At 51.7% G+C, this 26239-nt stretch overlaps 1 protein-coding gene across 1 annotated transcript in view; it reads right to left on the reverse strand.

Annotated features, from left to right (window-relative positions):
- CYTH3 (cytohesin 3) overlaps window positions 1–26239 on the reverse strand; it is a 91916-nt gene that overhangs the window by 3079 nt on the left and 62598 nt on the right. Inside the window, exons 2-12 of the mRNA XM_068566186.1 lie at window positions 23296–23378; window positions 20625–20689; window positions 20138–20204; window positions 12202–12320; window positions 5886–5966; window positions 4852–4964; window positions 4616–4764; window positions 4304–4415; window positions 474–550; window positions 302–373; window positions 67–221 (exon numbers count right to left, since the gene is read on the reverse strand). Coding sequence (XP_068422287.1) covers window positions 67–221; window positions 302–373; window positions 474–550; window positions 4304–4415; window positions 4616–4764; window positions 4852–4964; window positions 5886–5966; window positions 12202–12320; window positions 20138–20204; window positions 20625–20689; window positions 23296–23378 — 1093 coding nt within the window. The remainder of the gene's footprint in view (window positions 1–66; window positions 222–301; window positions 374–473; window positions 551–4303; window positions 4416–4615; window positions 4765–4851; window positions 4965–5885; window positions 5967–12201; window positions 12321–20137; window positions 20205–20624; window positions 20690–23295; window positions 23379–26239) is intronic.

Below are 26239 nucleotides of genomic sequence, written 5' to 3' on the forward strand. Positions count from 1 at the left end.
CCCACCCCATGACCCACCCACACCCCGCCCCCCGCCCCCCGCCCCCCGCCCCCGGGCCCGGCGCACCGGATGGACTTCATCCACTCCTCCTTCTCCTCCGGGCTGGGCGCCGAGATGCGGTACACCACGTGGTTGCCCTCCACCACCCGGCCGTCCGCCTCCGTCTTACAGGCTTTGATGACCTGCCCTTTGTGGCTCGGGTTATAAAGCTCGAAACAGTTCTGGTGGAGACAGACACGACAGTCACCCAGCGCCGGGGGGAGGGGGAGGGGGAGGGCGGGCGGCGGGGAAGCCAGCTCACGGGTTTCCGCGGGTCTTCCACCTCCCGGATGCTCAGGTTCTCCAGCGGGATGATTCCCCGGGGCTCCTTATCCTGCGGGAGGAGAGCGCTCAGCCAGCCTCCCCCGGCACCCGCGGAGGGTCCCGCGACGCGACCCAGAGGACGGGCAGCCCCGCACTTGCCCTGCACTTACCGTCGTGTATTCAAAGTAATAGAGGCAGTTGTCGGTGAGGATGAACCAGCGCCGCTTCCAGGTCTTCACGCGCCCCCCTGAGAGCAGAGGAACCCCGTGAGTCAGGGCGGCGCGGGCCCTACACAAGTTAGTGCGCTTTTCAGAAATGCCACAGGGGCCGAGCTGGGTTTTAAGTTTCCTTCCTCGTGGAAAATGTTTCACATTCTGCCCACCCCCACCGCCCCCCCCCCGCCCCGATACCGCCCGACACTCAGCCAAATGCTGGCCGTGCTGTGCTGCCTGGCCCGCCCCGCATGCACCCCGCCCGCCTGCGCGGCACCCAGATGACCCGAGCGCTTCCCAAAACTGCTTCCTGGAAGAGTTAGTCGTGATGAATGGTCTTAATTTCCCCACATGGAAATGACAACAGGATGAAGTCAGCGCGCTGCCGGTCTGTCCAGGACTTAATCCCGTTACGTCAGGGCCATCATCACATTACTGAGGACTTCCGGCCGCCCTGGGATCCATCAAAATCGATTACGCCTTGGCCCAGGGAATTATTAGATTGAATTAATCTCTTAAGATCTGGGACACACACGTGTACACACACACACACACACACAGCTCATCTGCACCTACTCTCTTTACACTATGGAAAAGAAAATCATTTTTACCCTCAAATATACAGCAGAAACAAACTGGTTTCCATTTCTAGTTTTTGCTCCTGACACAAAGTTTAAATACAAAAACTGAAAGAGAAAACGTGAGCCTGGTGACAGATGCCCACGATCCACGGGCACAAGGTAAAAGCAGCGGCTCCCCTGACCCACTGCTCCCCAGGGGACATGCAGGCAGGCGAGACCCTCATGGCCAAGGGTCATAAGCCCGGTCCCTGCTGTGAGGAGCTTGGGGACACGGGGGGGACATGAAGGGACATGAAGGTCACCCTGAGGGCCGAGGCACGAGGGCCTGACGTTTGTGGAGATCTGGGGCGGGGGGAAGAGACACGCATGAGGACACCCAGCTGCAGAGAGGGAGCCCCGCCTGCAGATTCAGTGCCACTGAGGGTCCTCAGGGACTGAGACCCTCACCCCTGCGTCACTGATGATACGTCTGTCCTCGTCACGGCCGCAGGCAGGCTGGGTATGCGGGGCGGCCATGCGGGGAGGCAGCCTCAGCCATGCCCTGAAGGAAGGTCCCCAGATTCCCCAGCTCCCCATCTCGCTTCCCATCCCCGTCAGAAGCCTCCATCCCCCCCGCAAGGCCTCCATCCCCTTGAGGCGTCCCCCAACCCGTGTCTCTCGGACCCGTGGGCTGGGTTCTCACTCCCCGAACCCTGCGTGCAGGCTCATCCGGGCTCTCTGTTCCCTGGAAGGCCTCTCGGCTCTTCGTACCTGGGTTCCCACCCCACTGCGCCCAAGTTCAGTGGCAAGTCTAGAGGAGCCCAATCCCTGGTCCAGCTCTTGAGACCAGGGGAGCCTCTCGGGCCGGGGGCAGTGGGCATCAAGATGGAGGCGTGTGGTCTGCGTTGACCCCTGAGCCCAGCCCAGCCCCGGGGCCCCTGCTCAGGGTGGCTGGTGGTGACACTCCTGGTCTCCGAGCCCCATCAGGTTTTGATGCAGGAGACCGAGCGGCTCCGCTCATGTACGTGTTTGCGGCTGGACTTCAGGACGCGGGACACACACACACCTATAGGAAGGAGCCCGGCAACACCTGACTAGTATAAGCACCCACTTTCTCTCTGTCAACACCCTGCTGCTGGCATGGCTGTTAGCAGACACGCGCTCTCGTGCTCACTGTGCACGCCTCTCCTCCACGCCAGCCCCACTCTGACCGCACTCCTGTCTGCGTTAACACAACGGACTCACTCGCAAAACATAGTGACTACATGGTATTTACCGTACCAGCATTAAGCGACACCACCAAGCTCTGCTCTGGTGGGGCACCCGGGCCTCCCGAAAAAGCCGTGTCCTCTAACTTCACGATGAGAAACAACCAAGCAAGGTCACACTGTGATCTCCGTTCCTATCCCAGCACGTGCGTGGCCACAATTCTGGCTTCTCTGCCCGAGTGTCCAGGCCATGCAGGGGCCCAGGGCTGCGTGCCCTCACCAAGTACAGGCGCTGCACCCAGGCCCAACCCAACGCGGCCTCCGCATCTGCTTCCTGCACACAGACCGCCTCCTCGGTCCCTCGGGGACTGACACCCAGTGACCCTTCCCAGCAGCTCGGCCAGCGTCAGAACTGTTGGCGGGAGTCTGGAGCGCACACGGGCCACCAGTGTGCTGGGATCCCCCTGGGGACGCTAACAGCCCCAAGAGCAGAGCGGCCTCGGGAGCCGAGGCTCCGGGCTCCAGGTGTGAGCTGCGCCGTCACCAGCTCCGTAGCCTTAACGAGGACACGAGCGCGAGGCCTCGGGAGCAGGGAAGCAGCAGACCCGGGGCGCCAGCCAGCCCTGCGGCTCGTGACGGTGCTCTGTGCACTGACGCTGTGGCCCGCTTATCTGCTCAACCAGGTCACAGGCCTGTTGTCACTCATTTTGTTCAGTCTCTAGAGCCAGCCGCATCCCCACTGGCACTGGGGCACACTAGCTGCCAGGACCGCTTGTGCTGTCACCATCCCGAGGGGGGCACTTGCTGGCAACACAGCAACGGGAAGGGCCCGAGTGCTGTTCTGGGCACCTTCCTCTGCCCTCACCCCAGGACCACAGGCTGGATGGGATCTCAAAGTCTGGTGCCTCTGGAAGGTTACTCAGGTATTCAAGTCCAAGGCTACGGTTCTGGGTTTTTAGGCAAAGATCCAGAACTCTTCCAAACCCTGGCATAGCCAGAGAAAAGTCAGAGCAAGACCCCAGATCAGAACAGCTGACCGGTGTTGCACACCCCTACGCCCGCCACACTGTCACCAGGCCCATGTTTATCCTCTCTCAGTTAAAGGCATAAAATCACCAGAACTCTGTAGGCCCCGGTGTTTGCAGAGTGCCTGGATGATATGTCAGAGCTCTCAGGCTCCAATGTCACAGGAAGGTGGAAATCCCAATCCCAACCAGAGTAAAAACCCCCTACCAATTCCTAAAATTGCCCAGAAAATAAAAATGCTCTTCTACTTGTTTGTCAGTGGCTATGAAGTGCTTAAAACGCTGCCGGACTCTACACAGGTGGTGCAAACGTGCACCGCCCGGTTAGTGGGCGGCGGGTGACTTGGCCGTCCCGCGCTCGGGCCCTGAGGATGCGGAGGGCTGAGCTTGTTCCCTCCGGGCATCCCCACCCGCCTCTGGTCCCTCACTCCTCACCCGGCCCCGGGCGCGCGTCGTGGCCGCCGCCCCCTGCGAGGAGGAGGAGGTGACCCCAGCACGTCCGAAGCCACAAGGGCCAGATGGATGACAGCCGAGTCAGAGCTTCACACAAACCGACAGAGAGAAAGGAAAGAGCAGCTGGGAAGGGGCAGGAAGCCACTGGGTACGTACCTCCTAACGCAGAACAAGCAGGGACAGCCCGTCACAGAACAGAAAGGTGGGAGCCACAGGCAGAAGGAAAACAACAAGAAGGCACATTTAAACCACTCATCAAAAATCAGCCACACCAAACCAAGAGAGGCGGCAGGCTCCGGGGCGGCGGCGCCTGCCTCCGGTACAGAAACTGCCGTGGGCTTATCTGGACACTAGGGGGGGGCAGTTTGCTAGGACGGGCACTGCGTGCGGCCCCGGCAGGATGGCCTCGCTCGGCCGGGCGCGTGGGGTGCTTCGTGGAGCGTTCGTGCCTCCGGTCGGCCGGGGAGGCCCTGGAGGCACCGCGGGGGCTGCTGCCGCGGGAGGAGGGGCCTCGGCTCGGTCCCGCCCCCGGCGCCGCTCACCCAGCTTCAGGAGCCAGCCCTCCCGGTCCGGGTTGAAGAACGTGTGCGTCAGGTCGTTGCCATCGTCCTCGGGAATCTTGAACGGCTCGTTCTTGATGCTCTCGTACAGGTTCTGCGAGGAGGGAAGGCGGCGGGCGCGGAAACTCAGGTGGAGGAGGAACGGCCGCCCCCGCGTCGCCCCCCCAGCACGGGGCCCAGGGACCCTGTGAAGACACCGTGAAACAAACGACCTGGCGCCGCTGCCCTGGAGCTGAGCCTGACGCTCCCGAGCACGGAGATCGGGGACGGGGGACGGGGGACGCGGGGGCTCACCCGCAGCAGCTCCTCGGGGAGGTCCCCGCCCTCGTTGATGCCGCGGTTCATGGTGACAAAGCGCTCGGCTGTGGGCTTGTCGCGCACGTTGTGGTTGTGAAGGCTGGTGTTGAGCATGATGATGGCGAAGGACAGCACGTAGCACGTGTCTGGGGGGAGTCAGGGCCGCGGGGCGTCAGCGCTGGCCCAGCGCGCGCCGCCCCTGCGTGTGCCCGGCGCCCGCAGCCCGCGCTCACCCGTGGATTGGAAGACGCCGGGGTTGCACAGGCAGTAGCGAGCCGCGAACGCCTCCATCATGCGGTCGATCTTCTGCGCCTCGCCCGGGAGTCTGAAGCTCCACAGGAACTGCCTGCAGTGTGACGAGAACCAGGGAGGGGATGCGCGTCTCCACGGCCCGGCTGGGCGGCGCCTCCGCGCCTAGAGGCCCCGGCCGGGGCTGCGGGCGGAGCGCGGGGACCCACGGGACACAGTGGCACGGCCGCTGCCTGTGCTCCGCCACCCACTTGCGGGAGCGAGTCGGGAGCCCCCGCGGCTCTGGGCCAGACACTGACCCAGAGGAACAGAATCCGCGTGGATGCACCCCAGGCTCCCCAAGCCTGCACCTCCCCGTGACACCGTTTTCAAACACTGAATCTAAAACTCCTGAACCACGGCTGCAGGATTGGAACCCGCCAGCGTGTCCTTCAGCTGAGGCCAGGGGCTGAGCCCAGGGGCGCGAGTGTCAGACAGCAACAGGGCTGCCACCTTGGTCCACAGGTGGGGGAACGGCCACGAGGAAACAGGCTCGAGCTGGGGCAGAGCACAGAGGAGAAGGGCCAGACCAGGACCAGCCGAGGCCGTCGGGCACACTGGGGCCAGGGGTGGCCTCCGATGGCAGGAAACCCACACCCTCCCAGGCACACGCTGGGTGTCCACACGGTTGGTGTTCAAGGCCAAATGTGGCATAAAGTGGGCCCGTGCCTGGGCGGCACTGAGATCATGCGTAGGAGTGGGAAGGAGGCACGCCCACAACTGTCAAATATCACACAAAATGAAAAAGCAAAGCAACTATGAATGGAACGCAGGACCAGCGGCCACAAGGAGGCAGGCGTGGCCCGACACCCCCCACCTCCCCCTCCCTCCCCCACCTCCCCCTCCCTCCCCCTCCTTCCCCCCCCCCCCCCCCACCAGGCTGTAGGTCTGCAGAGGCCCTTCGCTTGCCAGTGGGTCACCCGGCACCGCTGGGCCACCCGCCCTCCCTCTGCGCAAGAGCAGGTGATGAAACACTCACCTTAAGGCTTGTACCAGGTTGAGATCGGCAAACTCGTGGAGTTCCACAAAAGCCTGAAGAACTTTAATGTTAAATTCATCCCTAGGAAAGACAATGTATTTTACAGCCTCACTGCATGTTATTTCAATAATTTTAAACGACACTTCCTAAAGCAAGTTTTCATGGTTTTTAACGTCATATGACTAAAAGATCAGGTATTTTTCACTGTGCGTTTGTTTTCAGGCTGAAAACAAAGAAGACCCAGTAGGATATTAAGCGTTTACTTCACAATCAGTATGAGTTAGGGTAAGACCCCAAATACAAGCCCGATCGATGGCCAACGTTCCGAGTTCCCTGCGCTGAGCTGTAAGGCACCGACCCAGGTGCTTGGTACAGATTCTCAACCTCCAAAACCACCACGAAGCAGGCGCTAATCTCGTTCCCACCTCCCAGGTGGGATTTTGAAGCTCAGAGACAGGAAGCAACTCCTCCAGGGTCATAAGGCAGAAAGCACAGTCCCGGACCCAGAGAGGAAGGTGTGGAAGAGGAGTCATGCCTTACATTAATAACTAGCTTTTAAAAACTAAACTTAGCGTGAGAATACAGTAAAACAGGTAAAGTTTTATGACAAGAAACCTGAAATGACGTAACGGCGACAGCTCAATACACTGGCATTTTAACTCCAAGCCGCTCCCACAGGCCCTGGTCTGGAGGAGCCTAAGGACGCCCCAGCCAGCAAAACGCCAGGGTAGCACCCAACCCAGGCTGCACAGGGCTGGCTTACAGGTGTGGGCCACTGACCATGGGGACACCTGTAACTCGCCCTCCCGGGGCCTCACCTGACGATGCGCACCTCCACAGGTGCAGGCCCATGACCTGCCAACAGCAAGGAAACGCTGCAGCTCAGCACCCGTGACTGCGACGACACCACCCACCCGAGGGCCGAGGATGGAACCCAAGGCGGGAAGGGCCTCGGCACCAAGTATGTGCTGCAACTCCACCCCCTCCTTTCTCTTTGAGATGAGCTGGTGGCAGGTGTGGGGCTCCAAGCCCTGGGTGTGCAGAAGCGGGTGCGGACGGGACCCTCCCGGGAAGCAGCGAGCGCTCAGCCCGTTGGAAAGACTGGCTCTTGGGCCCTGGTTTGTCCAACACTGCACCCGTCAGCTGGTGTCCTGCTGAAAAGGCCGCGTGACATCGTAAAGGGCACGCTCGGGGTGGGTGGGTGTGTACACGTGCGTGTGTGTGCGCGTGCTGAGCACCGGGGGAGCGGCAGGCAGGCTGGGGTACAGATTTGTGCAGCAGGGACAGGCCTGTGACCCAGCACAGCGGTCTGTTCTGAAGTCCGCGTTCAAGGCAAGACAGCACACAGCAGGGTCCCGGAGCGCAGGGAGCCCCGCCGTGAGGCCGCCACCTCCACCCGGAGGGGAGGAGCGGGGGGTCCAGGCTCACAGGTGTTCAGTGCTCAGCTTGCAGCCAGTGTGAAGGCCCCCAAGGCAGGGGGGTTCCACCCATCGCCCGCTGGAGGGCTGTGTCGGGGGCCTCAGCCCTGAGAATTAAATTCTACCTCCGCGCCAGTCCTCCAGGGACTGCCCGCAGGCCAGACCGCTCTCCAGAGCTCTCCACCTGAACGTCCACCAGGTCTCGCAAGCTCCGAGGCCCCGAGGCCCCACCTCCCAGGCTGCTTGGCCCACGGCCTGGAGCCTCTCACCGCCGCATCACCCCTGCCAGAACTCCCCCCCGGCTCTCCCTGGGCCTCAGACCCAGAGTCTGAGCACCTCCCACCTCCTGAGTGGCCACCGGCCTGGCCAGAGCCACCGTCTCCGCTCCCGCCTCCGCGCTGCCGTTCACTCCGCGCGGGGACCATCTGCTCCTGCCCCTCCTCTGCCGGGAGCCTTCCACGCCCCCCACTTCCCATCACCCGGAGCACATCCGCCCCCTCCCCGCATCCTCACACAGATGCCACCGCCCCAGTCAGACGCCCTGACCAGCCCGTCACACTGCTACCCACTCCCCCAGCTCTTCCGCGGTCCCTTTGCCCTGGTCACCTTCTGACAGACCATGTTTTCTTATTTAGTTTGCTTGCTATGTACTGTCTGTATTACTGCAGCCAACGCAGTTCCACAGCAGAGGTACCAACGCCACCCAAGTGCCTAGAACAGTGCCCGGCACGGAGCCAGGACTTCATTTCTTTTTTTTTTTTTTTTGGCTGCGTTGGGTCTTCGTTGCTGCGCGCGGCCTTTCTCTAGTTGCAGCGAATGGGTGCTACTCTTCATTGCGGTGGCTTCTCTTGTGGCAGAGCACGAGCTCTAGGCACGTGGGCTTCAGTAGTTGCAGCAGGCGGGCTTCAGTAGTTGTGGCTCGCGGGCTCTAGAGCACAGGCTCAGTAGTTGTGGCTCACGGGCTTAGTTGCTCTGCGGCATGTGGGATCTTCCCAGACCAGGGCTCGAACCCGTGTCCCCTGCATTGGCAGGCAGATTCTTAAGTACTGTGCCACCAGGGAAGTCCCCATATTTTTGGACTAAAAATCTGCAGGCACTGCCAGACCGCGCTTTATACTAACGTCGTAGTTAATTTAATCTCCGCAGTCGCACACCTGCCAGAGGACGCCAGGGAGTCACAGACTCTGGCCCTCCTAGCACGTTGTCCTGTGCTAGGTGCCTGTTAGACTCGGTGCCTGAACTCCTAGGAGACCCTTCCATTTTTTTAAAAAACAGCTTTGTCGAAACATAATTCACAATCCATATAGTTCGCCCGTTTCAAGTGTATAATTCAACGGTTTTTAGCATATTTAGTATATCACAGATCTGTGCAACCATCACCACGAGCAATTCTGGAACATTTTCATTCCCCCAAAAAGAACGCCCACACCTTAACCATCACCTCCCAATGCTCACAGCCCCCCAGCGCCAGGCCACCACTCTGTGTTCTGTCTCTATAAATCCGCCAATTCTGAGCATTTCATATAAAATGGAATAATACAATATCGTGGCCTTTTGTGACTGACTTCTTTTCCTATCATAATGTTTTTAATGTTTTAAATCCATGTTGTAGCATGTATCAATACTTCCTTTCTTCTTAATGCCAAATAACATTCCATTGTATGGAGGGACCACATTTTCTTTATCCACTCGTCAGTTGCTGGACGTCTGAGCTGTTTCCACTTTGGGGCTGTAACGTGGCTGTGAACATTGGTGCACAAGTTTTTGTGCGTACAAGTTTTTTTTTCCCCCTTGGGTTTGTAACTAGAGTAGAATTACTGGATCACATGGTAAGTTTACCATTTTGAAGAACTGCCAACTACTTTCCAAAGTGGCTGCACCATTTTTTATATAGCGGTGTATGAGGGTTCCAGTTTCTCCACATCCTCACCAACATTTATCATCTTCTTTAATTACAACCATCCTAGTGGATATGAAGTGCTATCTCACTGTGGTTTTGAGCTGCATTTCCCTGATGACTAATGATGTTGAGCATCTCATCATACGCTTATTGGCCTTATCATATGCCTATGTATATATCCTCTTTGGATGAATGTCTATTCAGATCCTTGGCCCATTTTATAATTGTCTTTTTATTATTGAGTTCTAAGAATTCTTTTTATATACTAGATACCAGTCTTTATCACATTTATATATGACCTGCAAATATTTTCTATTCTCTGGGTTGTCTTCTCCCTTTCTTGAGGACGTCCTTTGAAGCACAGATGTTTTGAAATTTGATGATTCTACTTTTTTCTTTTTCTGTCATATCTAAGAAACCCTTGCCTAATCCAAGGTCACAGAGATTTACCCCTGTGTTTTCTTCTCAGTGTTTTATAGTTTTAGTGCTTATACTTAGTCTCTGACCCACTTTAATTTCTGTATATGGTGAGTGACCCAGTGACACTCTTTTGCAGGTGACTGTCCAGCAGTCCCCACACCACTTGCTGAAAGGACCATTCGTTCCCCCGCTGAACTGTGTTGGCCCCTCAGTTGATGTATATATGAGGGTTTATTTCTGGATTCTTAATTCTATTCCATGGTCTTTTCTTCTACTCTTATGCCAATACCACACTGTCTTGATTAGCGTAGCTTTAGTCTGTTTTGTAATTGGGAAGTGTAAGTTCTCCAACTTCGTTCTTTTTTTTCCAAGACAGTTGTGGCTATTCTGGGTCCCTTGAGTTTCTACATGAATTATGGGATGAGCTTGTCAACTTCTACAAAGAAGTTAGCTCAGATTTTGCTAGGGAGTATGTTAAATTTGTTTTGTTTTTAATTAAAAAAATTTTTTTTAGTTAATTATTTTTTTGCTGCGTTGGGTCTTTGTTGCTGCACACGGGCTTTCTCTAGTTGCAGCGAGCAGAGGCCGCTCCTTGCTGCAGTGCACGGGCTTCTCATTGCGGAGGCTTCTCTTGTTGTGGAACAGGGGCTCTAGGCATGCGGGCTTCAGTAGTTGTGGCGCACGGGCTCAGTAGTTGTGGCTCACGGGCTCTAGAGCACAGGCTCAGTAGTTGTGGTGCACAGGCTTAGTTGCTCCGTGGCATGTGGGATCTTCCCTGACCAGGGCTCAAACCTGTGTCCCCTGCACTGGCAGGCGGATTCCCAACCACTGCGCCATCAGAGAAGTCCCGTGTTAAATTTGTTTATCAATGTGGAAGGTACTGCCATTTTTGCAATATTAAGTCTTCTAATCCATGAACATGGATGTCTTTCCACTTATTTGGATCTTTTAATTTTTTTCAATAATATGTCACAGTTTTCAGAGTAAAAATTTCATTCGTTAAAATTTATTCCTAAGTGTCTTATTCTTTTTAATGCTACTGTAAATGGAGCTGTTTTCTTATAATATCCTTTTCAGCATTTTCATTGCTACTGTATAGACATATGAGTGAAACTGTATATTGATCTGATATCTTGCAACATTACTGAAATTATTAGTTCTAATAGTTTGTTAGTGATTCCCCAGGATTTTCTATATGCCAGATTATGTCATCTGCAAATAGAAACGGTTTTAATTCTTCCTTTACAAATTAGATGCCTTTAATTTCATTTTCCTGCCTAACTGCCTTGGCTCGAACTGCCAGTACCAAGTTGAATGGAAGCGCTGAGAACAGTCTTGATCTTAAGGGGAAAGCATGAAGTTGTGGGTTTTTCACAGGTGCCCTCTATAATGTTGAGGAAGTTCCCTTCTTTTCCTAGTTTGAGTGTTTTTATTATGAAGCAGTAAATGTTGTCAAATGCTCTTCCTAAATCTACTGGGATGATCGTGTGGGTTTTGCTCTTTATTCTACTGATATGGCATCTATTGATAACTGATCTGCATATGTTGAACCAACCTGGCATTCGTAAGATAATGAATACAGTTGACCCTTGAACAACGTGGGGGTTAGGGGCACCGACCCTCCACTCAGTTGAAAATGTGTGTAAACTTACACAGCCCTCTACATACGGGGTTCCTCCATCTTCACGGTTCTGCATCCGCAGATTCAACCAACCGTGGATCACGTAGTTCTGTAGTATTTACTACTGAAAAAAAATCCACATACAAGTCAACCTGCACAGTTCAAACCCGTGTTGTTCAAGGGTTCTGGTGCATAATCCTTCTTCGATATTGCTGGATTTGATTTGCTAGTATTTAGCTGAGGATTTTTGCTTCTACAGTCATAAATGATATTGGTCTGTAGACTTCTTTTACTGTGATGTCTTTGATTTTGGTATCAGGTAGCACTGGCCTCACAGAGTGAGCTGGGAAGTGTTCTGCTTTTCACTTCTGATCAAGTATTTTTAATGAAAAGCTTGAAACAGAAACCACGCTGGTTGAGCGACTGCTGGCCTTCTGTTTAAAAACACTGCCGTCTGCTCCTTGCCCAAGTCTATTCTGACACATTCAGGGGATGTGCTGCCTGAGGCCTCCTGCCCTGCCCTCTGCTAAGCAGAGCCAGTGGACTTTTAAGTGGAGAAGGTCGAGAAAGTAAGCCTGACTGGCCGCTCTCCATTTAAAAAATAACAACCTTCCACCTTTACTCATACCCCCAACTAACAGGGGAAAGGCGACAGCTGAGAGACCCGGGTATTTCTGGGCAAAACAACCAAAGACGCTTTCCGAGGCAAGGAGCAAGAGGCAGTGGCATTCTTGGTTCTGTCCTGGTTTCCTGGATGAGCAGAGGATTCCAGAGGAGCGCCGACCCCGCCCAGCCCCAGGACACCCACCCCTCTCTGCTCACAAGGGCCCAGGGGAGGATGCGGCTGCCTGGACTGGCTTGGCCTCGGGGAGCACAGCCACCCCCAGAGCCCACGTGACAGACCCTGACGCAAGGGTCAGCCCGGGTGGGCAGGCTGCCCCCTGCCCTTGAACTCACCTTTCACCCAGGTAGTCCCCGATCACGGTCTTATTCAGGCCTTCCCCTTTATACAAGAACTGGGCCACGTCCTCCGGGGAGCACTGCAGCAGGTCGTTCTCTATTAGAAACTGAATTCCCTGAATAGGAGCGTAAAAAGGAAGCACCAGTTAGGAGGGTCACCAGACTCGTATTTCAAAGACAAATACATTTAGTGTCATGACCTTACTGGTTCAGACACGGCAAAACTAATACAAGAGCATGATGGGATTCTCACATCACCATAACACATCTTACCCATCAGACAAAAGCACTTCCACGCCTCCTGGCAAATGAACAGGCTAAGAGACAAACAAGTTACTGAACAAACCGTTCTAAGTGTTATTAGAGATTATAAAGGCAGAAGGAACAATGACACCGAATTTCCCCAGCTCAGGAAAAGGATCTGTGCTGTGTGCGAAAGGAACACATCGTACATGGTTGACCAACCCAACACCCATCCCAAGCCCCTCTTCCCAGACTCCCCTGCAACCAGAAATGACCTTGTGAACAGATCTGGTCAAACAGACAGAGACGAAGTCTGTGAGGAGGACCCAGGAAAGCTGCTCCTTTCCTGATAAAAGGGGACCTTGACAGCTCCTTCCTCCTCCTTCCTGCCCTGAATGCAGATGTGATGGCAGGAGCCCTTGCAGCCGGCATACAGGGCAAGGCTGGGAAGAACACAGGATCCCAGTCCTGCCACCTGGGAGCCACTCAACGCCCTGCGGCCACCTCTGCCGTGAGAAGACAGCCCGCTGCATAAGCTGTCTTCACGGATGTGCTGCCACCTGTGGCTGAACAGGTAACCAGTCACCATGCCACTGAGCTCACAGCAGTCAAAGCCACACCCATGGAAGGACCTACGGAGACCAGCCCAACAGTCTGTATGAACGGCTGCAGAGGGGCTGCTGGGCCCAAACTATCGGTTCTCTGTCTCTGTCTCACGGGAAGCAAAAATTTACCTCGGGCAGAGCTTCTGAGCTGGTTTCAAAATACATGTTGGAAAGCTTGTAAGGGAAGAGGGAATTCTGCCCAGAAGCTGTTTCTACAAATGCAGCTAACAGCCTAAGGGCCCAAGACCAGGGATCCCTCATGCCCCATGAATCCATCTGAAGAGTCTATTTATTTTTTAAACACATGAATGTCCACAGCAGCCTCATTCAGAATTTCTAAAAACTGGAAACAACCCAACAGTGGGTCAGTAAGAGAACCGACAAGTACATTGTAGCACATTCACATCATGGAAGACTATAGCACGAGGTGGAATAAACAATAGCACAGATGAATCTACAGACGTGACATGGATAAAAGGACTCAGCATATTCTAATTCCACCTACGTAAATTTTTAAAAAGGCAACGCTCATCTATGCTGATAGCGCAGAATTCATTCCCTAGGAGGAGACGCCAGGAAGGTGCCCTGTAATGTTCCACAGCTGCGTCTTGTTCTGGGTTGTGGTTACATGAGTATTTAAATTTGTTAAAATTCTTCAAGCTGTACATTTAAAATTTGTGCACCATGTTATTCTTCAAAAAAAAAAAAAAAAGTTTACCAAAAAAAACAGTAAGTCTGACAATCTTAAATTAACTGCCCTGTATTTCTGGTGGGAGCTTAAGTGGGTACAGCCACCTGGGTATCACCTTCCAAATCTGAAGACACACACGCACTGGAGCGAAGCATTCTGATCCTAGGTGTGCAACTGTCCTCACCCAAATTCCGGAAAACAAGGCCTTGGACAAGGGCGGTGCTGGCGCTACTTCCTCAGGGGACACGATGCCACGCCCAGGTGCCCGTGGAGCAAGTCGAGGGGAGACTGCAGGGCTGGGGATGCCCTCAGGGCTCTGTGAGGGAGGGGAGCTCTGTGGGGCTGGGCAGAGGTTCCAAGTCTGACCTAAAAGCCCTGCCACGAGGCCAGAGGCAGAGCTGCCCCCAGCTGCCTCGCTGGAGCCCTTGGAGTCCTTGTCGTGAGGACTCACGGGCTGGCTGTGGGTGGAGACAGGAGACTCTGCCGCTCCCAACACTGTAGGGGCAGGGGACAGGGCCTCCTAGGAGCCCGAGGTCGGGGACAAAGGGACCAGCAGCAGCAGAGGCTCCCTGGGGGATGGAGGATCACATCGGGGTGACAGTTCTGGCCTGGTCTTTCGTGACCACTTCGGCTGTGATACCAGTGACGGTGGTGGCCCAGCGGCCAGCCTCCCTTCTGCGGATGCTACTTGGCCGTGCGTCCTCAGCAGGGCCGAGGCTGCAAGAGGGTCTTGCGTCCTTCCGACCCTGCTCTCTCCCCACCCTGCCAGCTGTCTGCAGAGTCATCCGACCGGACCGGCAATCTCTGCGGCCAAGGGGCCCCGGCCACCCCATCAGCCTATGCCCCCCAGAACTGAACGGGCTGCAGATGAGGCTTTCCTGGATTCTTCCAGGTGCACACGACCTGCTCTAAAACCCAACACTCCCCAATCGCTCGGAAACTTCTCCGAGAGGAAGTGCTATCTAACCACCTCCCAGGATCTGGGAAGGCAGACAGGCTCAGCACAAGGGGATCCCTTCTGTGCTTAAACGTCACATAAGGCAGGCAGAGGAGGCCCCAAGGGAAGCCTGAGCTCCCTGTGCAAGAGACGGAGGCCCTCCCTGGTCATGGAAAACACGGAGCCACTGGCGTGAGCCCAGGCCACAGGCAGAGAGAGCAGCTGCGAAGGAGAAAGGGGCTGGCTGCACCTGGGAGGGGACGAGGAGACAGAACAGAGGAAGAGGCCTGCTCTCGGCCTGAGGACACGCACCCCTGTGCAGAGAGGAGGAGACGTCACACTCCGGGAGGGACGCAGCCCCGGGAGCTGCGGGAGAGGCTGCGGCAGGGGCTCCCTTGGAGCCTCCGGAAGGAACAGGCCCCACCCACACCTGGATTTCGGGCTTCCGGGCTCCCGAACTGCGAGAGAATGAATTTCTGTTGATTGAAGCCACCAAGTTTGTGGCAGTTTGTTACGGCAGCCCTAGAAAACGAATAGGTTAGGTAAACGCTAATAATTCAGAAGTCCTATTTTATTGCTATTTTTAGTGGTGACTCCTAATTTTAACAAATTTTTAAACTTATATTCATCTACCAACATCCAGAAAACCTTAGCCAGCTTTTAATTTCCTTCCTTTCCTTCTTGCTACTTACATATTGAGATAATCTGGGACTTAACTTTTAAAAGTATTCTTACAACAATCACTATGTAGACTTAACTGTAAATTCTTCTGGTCTCTCTGCTCTTCTGTTTCTCAATCCCACATCTTGCCCTTGGGCTCCCCTCTGGATTAGAGATGTACTACTCCAACTACTCCATTTCTGGCGCTCAGAGAAGGTCTTAGTGGTTAATTTTATTTTATTTATTTATTTATTTATGGCTGTGTTGGGTCTTCGTTTCTGCGCGAGGGCTTTCTCTAATTGCGGCAAGCGGGGGCCACTCTTCATCGCGGCTTAGTGGTTAATTTAAATCACTTTTCCCCAGACTTTGGAAAACATGATTTCCCTGTTGCCCTTGCTTCGGTGCTGCTGCTGAGGAGCTTGCTGTGATTTTTGTTTCTTCTTAGAGAATCTGGTCTTTCCTTCCTGGAAATTTCGTACACTTCTCTTCATCCACAGGTTTCCTGATATTTTACTCAATATATCTATGCATATAGGTCTTTAAGAAATGCATCCAGCTTGGCATTTGGTGAGCCCTTTGAATTTGAGGATTTGATCTTAATCTAGTTCTGAAATATTCCAATATTTTTTTGAAATATTTCCTCCACTCGTTTCTTTTTTTTTAAAAAAACGTTTTTTAATTTATTTTTTTTTTTACTATTATTTTAAAAATTTATTTATTTGGCTGCCTTGGGTCTTCGTTGTTGTGCGCGGGCTTTCTCTAGTTGCGGCGAGCGGGGGCTACTCTTGGTTGCAGTGTACGGTCTTCTCGTTGCGGTGGCTTCTCTTGTTGCGGAGCACGGGCTCTAGGCACGCGGGCCTCAGCAGTTGTGGCACACGGGCTCAGTAGTTGTGGCTCGCAGGCTCAGTAGTTGTGTCTCAGGGGCTCTAGAGCTCAGGCTCAGTAGTTGTGGCTCACGGGCTTAGTTGCTCCGCGGCATGTGGGACCTTCCCAGACCAGGGCTTGAACCCATGTCCCCTGCACTGGCAGGCGGATTCTTAACCACTGCACCACCAGGGAAGTCCCCACTCCATTTTCTTTTCTCTCCTTTGGGGACTTCTATTAAGCAACCTTTGAGCTGCCGGGGCTGTCACCCACGTCCCCTTGTAGTTCCGCGCACAGCTACGGCGAGAATCACCCAACTCCACCTTCGGCTCATGAATCAACCTGCAGCCGGGTCCTCTGTGGGTTCCAGCCCAGCCCTTAGGTTTTTACCTGATGCTGTTTTCACTTCCAAGGATCTTCCCCCCAACTCCCCACTTCTGTATCATGGATAAGCAACGTCCTATCACGTCTCCTTGACTAGATTTATATAAAATACAAACATACGTATGCGAATACCCTACTTTTAATGTTTCCTTCTGTTGTTTCTACGAGGTCTGCTTCCTCCAGAGCCGCTTCAGTTCTGTTGGTTGAGTCCACGTCTCTTTCGTGGTGTCTGTTTCCTCCCACTTAGCTGGGTCCTGGTTGGCTGTCCAGATTCGCATGGAGGATGCTCTGGGAGCTGGACCGCAGTCTGTTTCCCGCTTTCGTGGCGGCTGCCTCCAGGGATCTGGCAGAGGGGCGGGTTACGCAGGCGGGGTGGGGGTGAGGGCTCGGCAGCTGGTCTCCGTCAGTGGGTGTTTCCCCCTTAGTGATGGCAGCCCCCAAAGATGTGGCCCCCTTTTCATAGACTAAGCGCCCCCCTGGCTTCTCCCACCTGGGGGCACACTCCGCTGCTCGACACGAGGGGAAGGGTCTCGATGCCCGCCCCCACGATGGCCCGACACCCACACCTGCCTCTGAGCAGGCGGAAGCCCTGAAGCTGCTGCCCTTCCCCCAGCCTCCTCTCCCTTACTTGTGCTCTGGGCAATTCTCCTTGTGTCTTTCAGGGATTCCTCAATTTCTAGGCCACCGAGTCTGCTTGTTGCACATTTATGTATTATGTTTTTAAAGGCACTTCTAGGAAGTTGGGAATAAAAGGGAGAGGCTGCCGAGTGTTTTCAGCTTCCTTGATCTCATCAACCGTCTCTCTTCTGTATTTATAAAGCCAAGTGCTACTCCTGGGTATCCACGTACCCGAACAAGCCAAAGCTCCTTGCTCAGTGTGTTACCGCTCTGGGACTTAAATCTTCCTCCTGGCCTGAAAGAACGAATTCACTCTGACAAGAGCCTCGTGTTTCACAATGTCACATGGTTTAACAGGGGCCTGGGCCACGGGGGAGATGCAAGTTTGAATTGTGAGATCATCCAGTGCTGTTACAGACTGAATGTGTGTGTCCCCTGAAAATTTCTATGTTGAAGTCCTAATCCCCAATATGATGGTATTAGGAGGTGGGCCTTTGGGAGGTGATCTGGGTTCGATGAGGTCATTTGGGCAGAGCCCTGGTCTGATGGGATCAGTGCCCTTATAAGCAGAGATGCCAGAGAGCCTGCCCCCTCTCTGCCACGTGAGGACACAGCAACTGGACAGCCGTCTGCAAGCCAGGGAGAGGGTCCTCACCAGAACCTCACCATGATCTTGGACGTCCAGCCTCCAGAACTGTGAGAAAAATTATTCTGTGGCTTAAGGCACCCAGTGTACGGTATTTCGTTATGGCGGCTGGCGTTGACTACAAGTGCTGAAACCAAGTCTACAAAACCAGAGAAATTTAATAATTATTCCCAGAAAAAGCAAACATGCAGACTCAATGTGTCAAGTGCTTTTATCGCACAACATAATTACAAGTAAGTTGTCAAATGGAACCAAGAATTAATATTTCAAAAAGTCTTTTAGGTGAACAGTAACACAAAACGAAGCCTGTGGTGCAATTCGCCGCAGCCCAGGCACAGCAGATGAAACACCCATGTGCGAGACGTGTCAGCAGACACCACAGGGCTGGCCAGGGGCCCGGGCCACCTAGGCTGGGCTCAAGGCCACCTACGAACCAACCCCAGAGTCTGCCAGAGCCCAGGAAGCACCACAGTCACAGGCATGAATCTCAGAGAGTCGCGGTCTGTGCTCCCTGGCTGCTCCCCAACTGTGACACAGGAATTAAGACAGAACCAACCTCAGGAGGTCGTTGTAGGGACTGAAGTCTACCAGGCCACATGCTTCCTTAGCACAGCTCCTGACAGAGTTACTTCTCAATAAACGTTAGCCATTATTATTGTAAATCTGACGCACAGTGTATGTAAAATAAGACAACAGGCAAGACCCTGATGGTGAGGACTTCAGGCACCACTCAAAGCAAGTACTTATTTGTCTGTTTCGAGAGAAGATCTGAATCTCTCCATGAACTGAATGGTGTGCCACCCTGCGCTGCACTTGAAAATTTAAGGCCCAGTTTTTAAAACTTCCGCTTGTTAGACCGTCTCTCTCCTGAGATGCTTCCAATGCTTATTACATCTGCTGATTATTCTACTCTATAAACTCAACTTCTAAAAAAAAGACTGTTACTAATCCCAAATATCAAATCATTACCAAATTCACAATTTGAATTGTTCTCACTGACAATCTGGAGTTGATTTATACCCTGTAAGCAGAGAATTAGGAAGCAACAGGAAAACTGCCACAGTGGCCAGAGTACCCGAGTTAAACAGAGACCCTCTTGTGCTGCAGCCCTGCTAATATCTTGACAAAACCCAAATTTGCAAACCTTGAATAGGGAAAAGTGGTACGTATATCTTTAAATAACATCTGCAACTGTGCTTGCACCTACAGATGTAAGTTTACAGATCTGAGACCTTGCGCAGTGTAATTTCAGCCATCAGCAAACATTTGCTGAATGAACAAATAATTAAGTAATTAGTACAGAGATGCCAGGAAAAACAAGGAAGACGTTAGAAGTGAACACCAATTAAAGACCAGTGAGGGGACTTCCCTGGTGGCGCAGTGGATAAGACTCCACACTCCCAATGCAGGGGGCCCGGGTTCGATCCCTGGTCAGGGAACTATATCTCACATGCATGCTGCAATTAAGAGTTCGCATGCCACAACTAAGGAGCCCACCTGCTGCAACTAAGATCTCGTGCAACCAAACAAACAAACAACAAAAAAAGACCAGTGAGGAATGAAGTCACCGGCAGAGAGGGCCTGAGGCCACCTCTCTGTGGACACGTCTCTCTTCTCCTCTCCTAGACCATGAACCTTAGCTGCTGATCAGGTCCACTCTTCTCAAAACCAAAACGATGTTACAACTGAGCCATGTGTTACACAAAGCTTTATAGGTTCAGCTAATAGGTCCTTTAGCTCAAATCTCAAAAACAAGATGCTACATGTTGCAGGTTTCATTTCTTGGGGGGTGCTTTCCTAGAAAATCCAACTTGAGGAAAGACCAAGATATTGGCTTAAATCTGGAGTCGCTTGGTCTTTCAGACAGATGTCTTCTTTTTACAGTAAATGAAAGGAAGAAAGCCCTCTCCCTTGAACCTTTTAACCCCCTAGACCATAACATCTACCATCTCTGCCCCGACGGGCCATGCGACTCCCTGGCCTGGGGCTCCTGAGGGGCCAGCAAAAAGCTCGGCCTGGGGGAACCAAGGGGCCCGACTGAGCGTCGGGCAGCTCCTGGGAGGCCAGCCCCGAGTCGGAACTTCCCAAAGAAAGGCCTTCTGGTCCAGGGACTTCTGCTGCCCCCGCTCATCAGCGGCCCCCTTTGCGGTAAAACTGAACATCAACTCAGCGTCTTTATGAGGTATACGCCCACCCTTGTCCAAGAGGGAGCATATCTTTAAAATCGATCAATCTATCCATCCATCAGTCTCTCACAGGCCAGAAAACTGAAGATGTCCTCTTACCTTTTTGGGATCCATGTTGAATTTCTTCCTTCCCATGGCTATCTGCTTGTTCCTCTGAGTAGTTTTGCTGTGCGTTTGAACAAATTAAGAAGTCGTTACTGGACGTCTGCACAAAGCACCGGGAGCTCACGTCCCCTCCCGACAGGACAACTCGGGGAAGGAAAGGGCACAGGCCCCCAGGCCCCCCTGCCCAGGTGGAAGCAGCACAGGTACGACCACTGCAGCTCTTTTCTTTCACAGTTGTTAACTTGTTCAGCAAGAGCAGAGCTCCTTGCTACACAGAAAGGTCACGTCTGGGCAGGGTGTTCTGAGGGGCCTGCGCGGCTTCCTCAGCTACAAGGCCTGACGGTGAACTGGACCACGTGGGGAGGGAAGATGAGGGGGCGGAGAAGGAGGACCAGGCCCCCACAGCCTCCCCACTGCCCAGGCCCAAAGCGTCACGAGCTCGGCTGGAGGGCGACCTGCAGGTGCAGCCACAGCTGCTCACCTCTCCTCCACAGACGTGAGGTTGTCGATCTCCGTCATCACTTCCGCGATTTCATATTTCAGCCTCTGTCGAGAGAGAGAGAGAGAGAGAGAGAGAGAGAGAGAGAGAGAAAGAAAGAAAGAAAGCGTTGTGGGGGTGAGAGAGGGGGTCTCCACCTTCAGAGACCTTTTAGCCCCCCAGGTGCAAGGTCCCCTCAGGTCTCATGGGGACATCACAGGTATGGAGAAACCAGCACTGCTTATGGACACAGAGAGTCTCGTAGTCAGAGCCACCCTGACTCATGAGCAAGCAAAATGACTGTTTGTCCACCTCCCATCAGAACGAGAGCAGAGGGGTCCCGTAGGCAGATTCTGGAGTGTCTGTGTGTAAAATCAAGAAGGGACCCTGGGGAGAACATCACAGGTGTAAAAAGACACAAACAGCAAAAGGAAAGCAATGAGTCCTGTCATACGTCACCCACACATGCCCACCTGCCTTCGCCGGCACCTGACTTCTTGGGAAGACCTGGGGCGAGGCTTCAACTCAGCCAGGTCAGTATCGGGCCTCCAACCACCGTCTCAGGATGATTTCTGTCACTTTACATGAGACGAGGCACCGTGGACAGAGCCCAGGAGGTGACAACGATCTTGCCTGGGGCCCTCAGGCCAAGGACCCAGAAGGGACAGACCCCCCACCACTTACTGGCTGAGACAGCTCCGGCATCCTCAACTCAGAAGTGAGGTCGTTGGAGCTACACATGGGCACTACATGGGCCCTATTATTACTAACGTCCAAATCGGAACGTTAGCCTTACGATGTGTTCTTATTCTTCAACCAAAGCACACATTCTGGGTTATCTGATTTTTCTGAGAATGACGGGTAACCTCAGAAGGAAAAGTTTCATGAATTGTCTCTCAAATACAAAGAAATTTTTATTCAGACCCTATGATCTTAGGTGCCAAGAAACTTCAGGCTCAAACTGTGAGCCCTTAGAAAGGAGCTGCTGTCTGGACACGGCTCGGCTCCGCAGCAAGTGGCCGGGGAGGCCGCGCTGACTCTGGCGTGACAACGGTTAGGAAGCTTCCAAGGGAGCAGCCACACGTCCAGTCGATCCCCCGAGGAAGCCGCAAGCGCTGCTCCTCTGTACCGTTTCTGCAACTATCACAGATGCTCCAACTCTGAGACTGTGGCTTGACTCCTCTGGGTCTCCCACGGGACCCCCTCCACCCTGTCCTCTGAGCACACAAGTGTGGAAAAGTGCAACGGTTGTCTGTCTGTGTTTTGTCCGTCATTCTACTCCCACCAGCTAGTAGGCGCTTGGTGCACAGCTAGAACTCAATATATGTTTAGTCCATTATTCAAAAGACACCTGAGTGCCAACAATGTGCCAGGCAGCATGCCAGGGACCCTGGTAGACGAAGCGGGGCCTTGCCATCGACTTCCGGGAGCAGTACGTGTGCAGGCGCCGCTGCCGTGTGAAGACGCCCTTCGTGACTGTGGAGTCACACGTCGCTCGCCCGTGACTCCAGGCATGACTTCTCTTCCAGTGAGTCCACGCTGCCCCGTGAGCACAAGCTCTGCTTCACCAGCCCGGGTAACTCTTACGCTCTGCCTCTCCGTATGGTTCGGATAAACGCGTACTAAATACCCACTTTTTTACATTTTCATGAAGCTACTTGATTTACAATTTTTTAAAAAATTTATTTTATTGAAGTATAGTTGATTTACAATGTTAATTTCTGCTGTACAGCAAAGTGATTCAGCTACACACACACACACACACACACACACACACATATAGTCTTTTTCATATTCGTTTCCATTATGGTTTATCACAGGATATTGAATATAGCTCCCTGTGCTCTACAGTAGGACCTTGTTGTTTATCCATTTTTTTTTTAATTGGAGTATAGTTGCTTTATACTGCTATGTCAGTTTCTGCTGTACATCAAAGTGAATCAGCCATACATGTACATATATCCCCTCTTTTTTGGATTTTCTTCCCATTTAGGTCACCACAGAGCACCAAGTAGAGCTCCCTGTGCTATACAATAGGCTCTCATTAGTTATCTGGGGTTTTTTTTTTTTTTCAGTTTTAAATTTTTATTTATTTATTTATTTATGGCTGTGTTGGGTCTTCGTTTCTGTGCGAGGGCTTTCTCCAGTTGCGGCAAGCGGGGGCCACTCTTCATCGTGGTGCGCGGGCCTCTCACTATCGCGGCCTCTCTTGTTGCGGGGCACAGGCTCCAGACGCGCAGGCTCAGTAATTGTGGCTCACGGGCCTAGTTGCTCCGCGGCACGTGGGATCTTCCCAGACCAGGGTTTGAACCCGTGTCCCCTGCATTGGCAGGCAGATTCTCAACCACTGCGCCACCAGGGAAGCCCCAGTTATCTGTTTTATAGTAGTGTATATATGTCAATCCCAATCTCCCAATTCATCCAACCCCCCGCCCTTTCCTCCTTGGTATCCATATGTTTGTTCTCTACGTCTGTGTCTCTGTTTCTGCTTTGCCCATAAGATCATCTGTACCATTTTTCTAGATTCCACATATATGCGTTAATATACGATATTTGTTTTTCTCTTTCTGACTTACTTTACTCTGTACGACGGTATCTAGGTCCTTCCACGTCTCTGCAAATGACTTGATTTACAATTTTACCTAAGAGCAAAAACTAAAAGACATTTTTTTACCTCGATGTCATCAATAAGTTCCTTTTTTCTTCGACGAATGTCTAAAAGTTCTTCTCTCTCTTCTAATGAGAGGTCTTCAGGCACTGAAAGAAAAAAAAAATCAAGTTAAACAAGTAAACAACAGCTACTCCAGAGAACAATTTGCCAACTTCTGGTGAGGCTGAAGATGGGTATATGTACAAGCCAGCAATTCTGTGTGTAGGTATTATCCCAAGGAACCCTTGCTTACAGACCACATGTAAGATATTCATAGCAGCATTGTTTTAATAGAAAAACAACCTAAGTTTCCACTAATAAGAAAATGAATAAACTGTGGTATATTTATGAAACAGAATCTCACACAATTAACAATGGCTGAACTCAGTCTTCCAACACAGATGAAACCCACAAATGAAAAGAAGATAAAAGCAGGCTGAAGACATACACTGTACGTGACACCTTCCACAGAGGGGTGACATATACATACGCAGAGCATAAACAAATGCACAGAAATGATCAACACCACATTCCTTTTTTTTTTTAATGGCAGTTTTTTTTTTTTTTAATATTTATTTACTTTTGGCTGCGTTGGATCTTAGTTGTGGCGTGCGGGCTCCAGAGCATGTGGGCTCTGTAGTTGTGGCACACGGGCTTAGTTGCTCCGTGGCATGTGGGATCTTAGTTCCCTGACCAGGGATCGAACCCACGTCCCCTGCGTTGGCAGGCGGATCCTTAACCACTGCATCACCAGGGAAGTCCCTCAACACCGCATTCCTGATAGTGGTTCCTTCTGAGAAGGTTGGCTTGTGAGGAAATACATTCCAGAATGATATTAGGGAACGTCAATGCAGTGGGTAAAGGCTGGCTGGTACATGGACATTTAATTTTAATTGACAGGGTTGTTCATAATATCCTTGCATTAATGATTAACCTCTGCAGTATTTTCCATTCCTACTATGTCTATATTCTCTTTTCTTTGTGCTAGAATTGGCTTTTATCTCATTAAGCTTTTCAGAGAAACAGCTTTTAATAATCCTCTACCGTGTGTTTAATTTCTATTTCATTAATCTGTTTAAAGAAACAAAAGATTAAGAATCTGAGTAAATAGCAAGAGAACATGTAGAGCTTCTACAAACAAATTAAGATAATGTGATCATGGTGCAGGGACAGACAAACGGACTGATGAACCAGAAGACAGTAGCCAGAAAAATACACACAGACCCACAGAAACTTGATTTACAAGACAACTGACATTGCAGCTCAGAGAGACAGGGCAGACTCTTCTATGTATGTTACGTGCTACATCAGTTATCTCCATGTAAAAAAAAGAAATTGAATTCCTGGTTATATTTTTAATCGGTTCCAGAATAAAGGCTTAAATTCAAAATTCTTAAGAAGAAAAATAGAAAATGTGTTTATAAATTCAGAGTAGGAAATTATATCACACCACCAAACACCCACCCCTGCCACCGCCAAATAACTTTGAGAGCAGCCATTACTATCCTAATTTTATAACTGAGGAAACTGAAGCCAAGAGACGTCTAATGATTTTCCCTGGTGATAGAGAAAGAATATTTGAAGATGTACTGGCTAAAATGTTCCATATTTGATAAAAGACATGAACATACACATCCCAGGTGCTTGAACTCCAAGTAGGATAAACCCAAAGATCCACAGGGTCCCCGAGTAGGCTACGGGCGGGCCCAGCAGCTCAAGAGTGTCATCAGGGACCCGGTCTTTCCATTCTATAGTCCAAAGTGTCAGCTTCATCGTAAAGCTGCTGCTAGCGGCTTCCAGAGGCTTCTTATTCATGTATGGGGTGGGGTGGGGAGACCCAGATCAAGAGAAAATGTGAGAACCAGCAGAGAATGATGCATCCAAAACCAAGAGAGGAGAGAATTTCAAGAGGGAAAAACCCAACAACGTCAAATGCCACAGTAAAATAAAGAAGCAAGTGTGCAATTTTTGAACCTCCCAAGGAATTACTCTTACCAGCAAGCAAGCACCTTACTGTAATATAGAGAGAAATCAAAAACTAACCGGTTGGTTGACACTATCCTGTTACGAAAAAAATAAATGCACCCAAAGAGTCAAATCGAGTCTGTCCAGTATGGACTGGGCTCCCAAAAGGGGCTTCATTTAAAAAAAAAAAAAAAATGTTCTGCTGAGTTCTCCTATGTAGCTATACGAAAACAAGAGTCTGAACGGGTGCCACTCGAGTTCAATCATCAATAGACTTTGGTTTAAGAAAACCCACCTCCAGTTTTCTCCCCTCCAACCCTGATGATGAGTAGGGTTGGCTGATAACAGTGAAGGTACATTTTAAGTGAATCTAAACACCAGAATGATTCAACTCAAGATCGTAAAGCTTCTAATCATGATCTTTAATGGATTTCCTTGATTTTCTCCCAGTAATGCCCATCTTTTCCTATCCCTTTAAGGCCCTAAAGAGTTAAAGTACTGACCATTTACTTTACCCGTAATTCTGACCAGAATTTGCATGTCTAAAAGAAAGACAAATTCTGTAAGGTGGGATAACGATATTGTGACTATGTTAAAAAAAAAAAAGTCTTGATTCATACTGTAGAATTTAGGAGCTGTAATATTATTACATCTGGACTTTACTTTGAAATAGTTCAGCAAAAAATTAATCAAGCAAAATGATAAGTGTTAAATCTATTTGATGGATATATGGGCATTCATTACCTATTTTATACTCTTAAGGGTTTGGAATTGATTGATTGATTGATTGATTGCTGAATTGGGTCTTCGTTGCTGTGCACAGGCTTTTCTCTAGTTGTGTTGAGTGGGAGCTACTCTTCGTTGTCGTGAGGGGGCTTCTCACTGCAGTGGCTTCTCTTGTTGTGGAGCACGGGCTCTAGGCGCGCAGGCTCAGTAGTTGTGGCGCACAGGCTTAGTTGCTCCACGGCATGTGGAATCTTCCCGGACCAGGGCTCGAACCCGT

Source organism: Eschrichtius robustus, chromosome 16 (genome assembly GCF_028021215.1).
Source record: "Eschrichtius robustus isolate mEscRob2 chromosome 16, mEscRob2.pri, whole genome shotgun sequence".
Taxonomy (NCBI): domain Eukaryota; kingdom Metazoa; phylum Chordata; class Mammalia; order Artiodactyla; family Eschrichtiidae; genus Eschrichtius; species Eschrichtius robustus.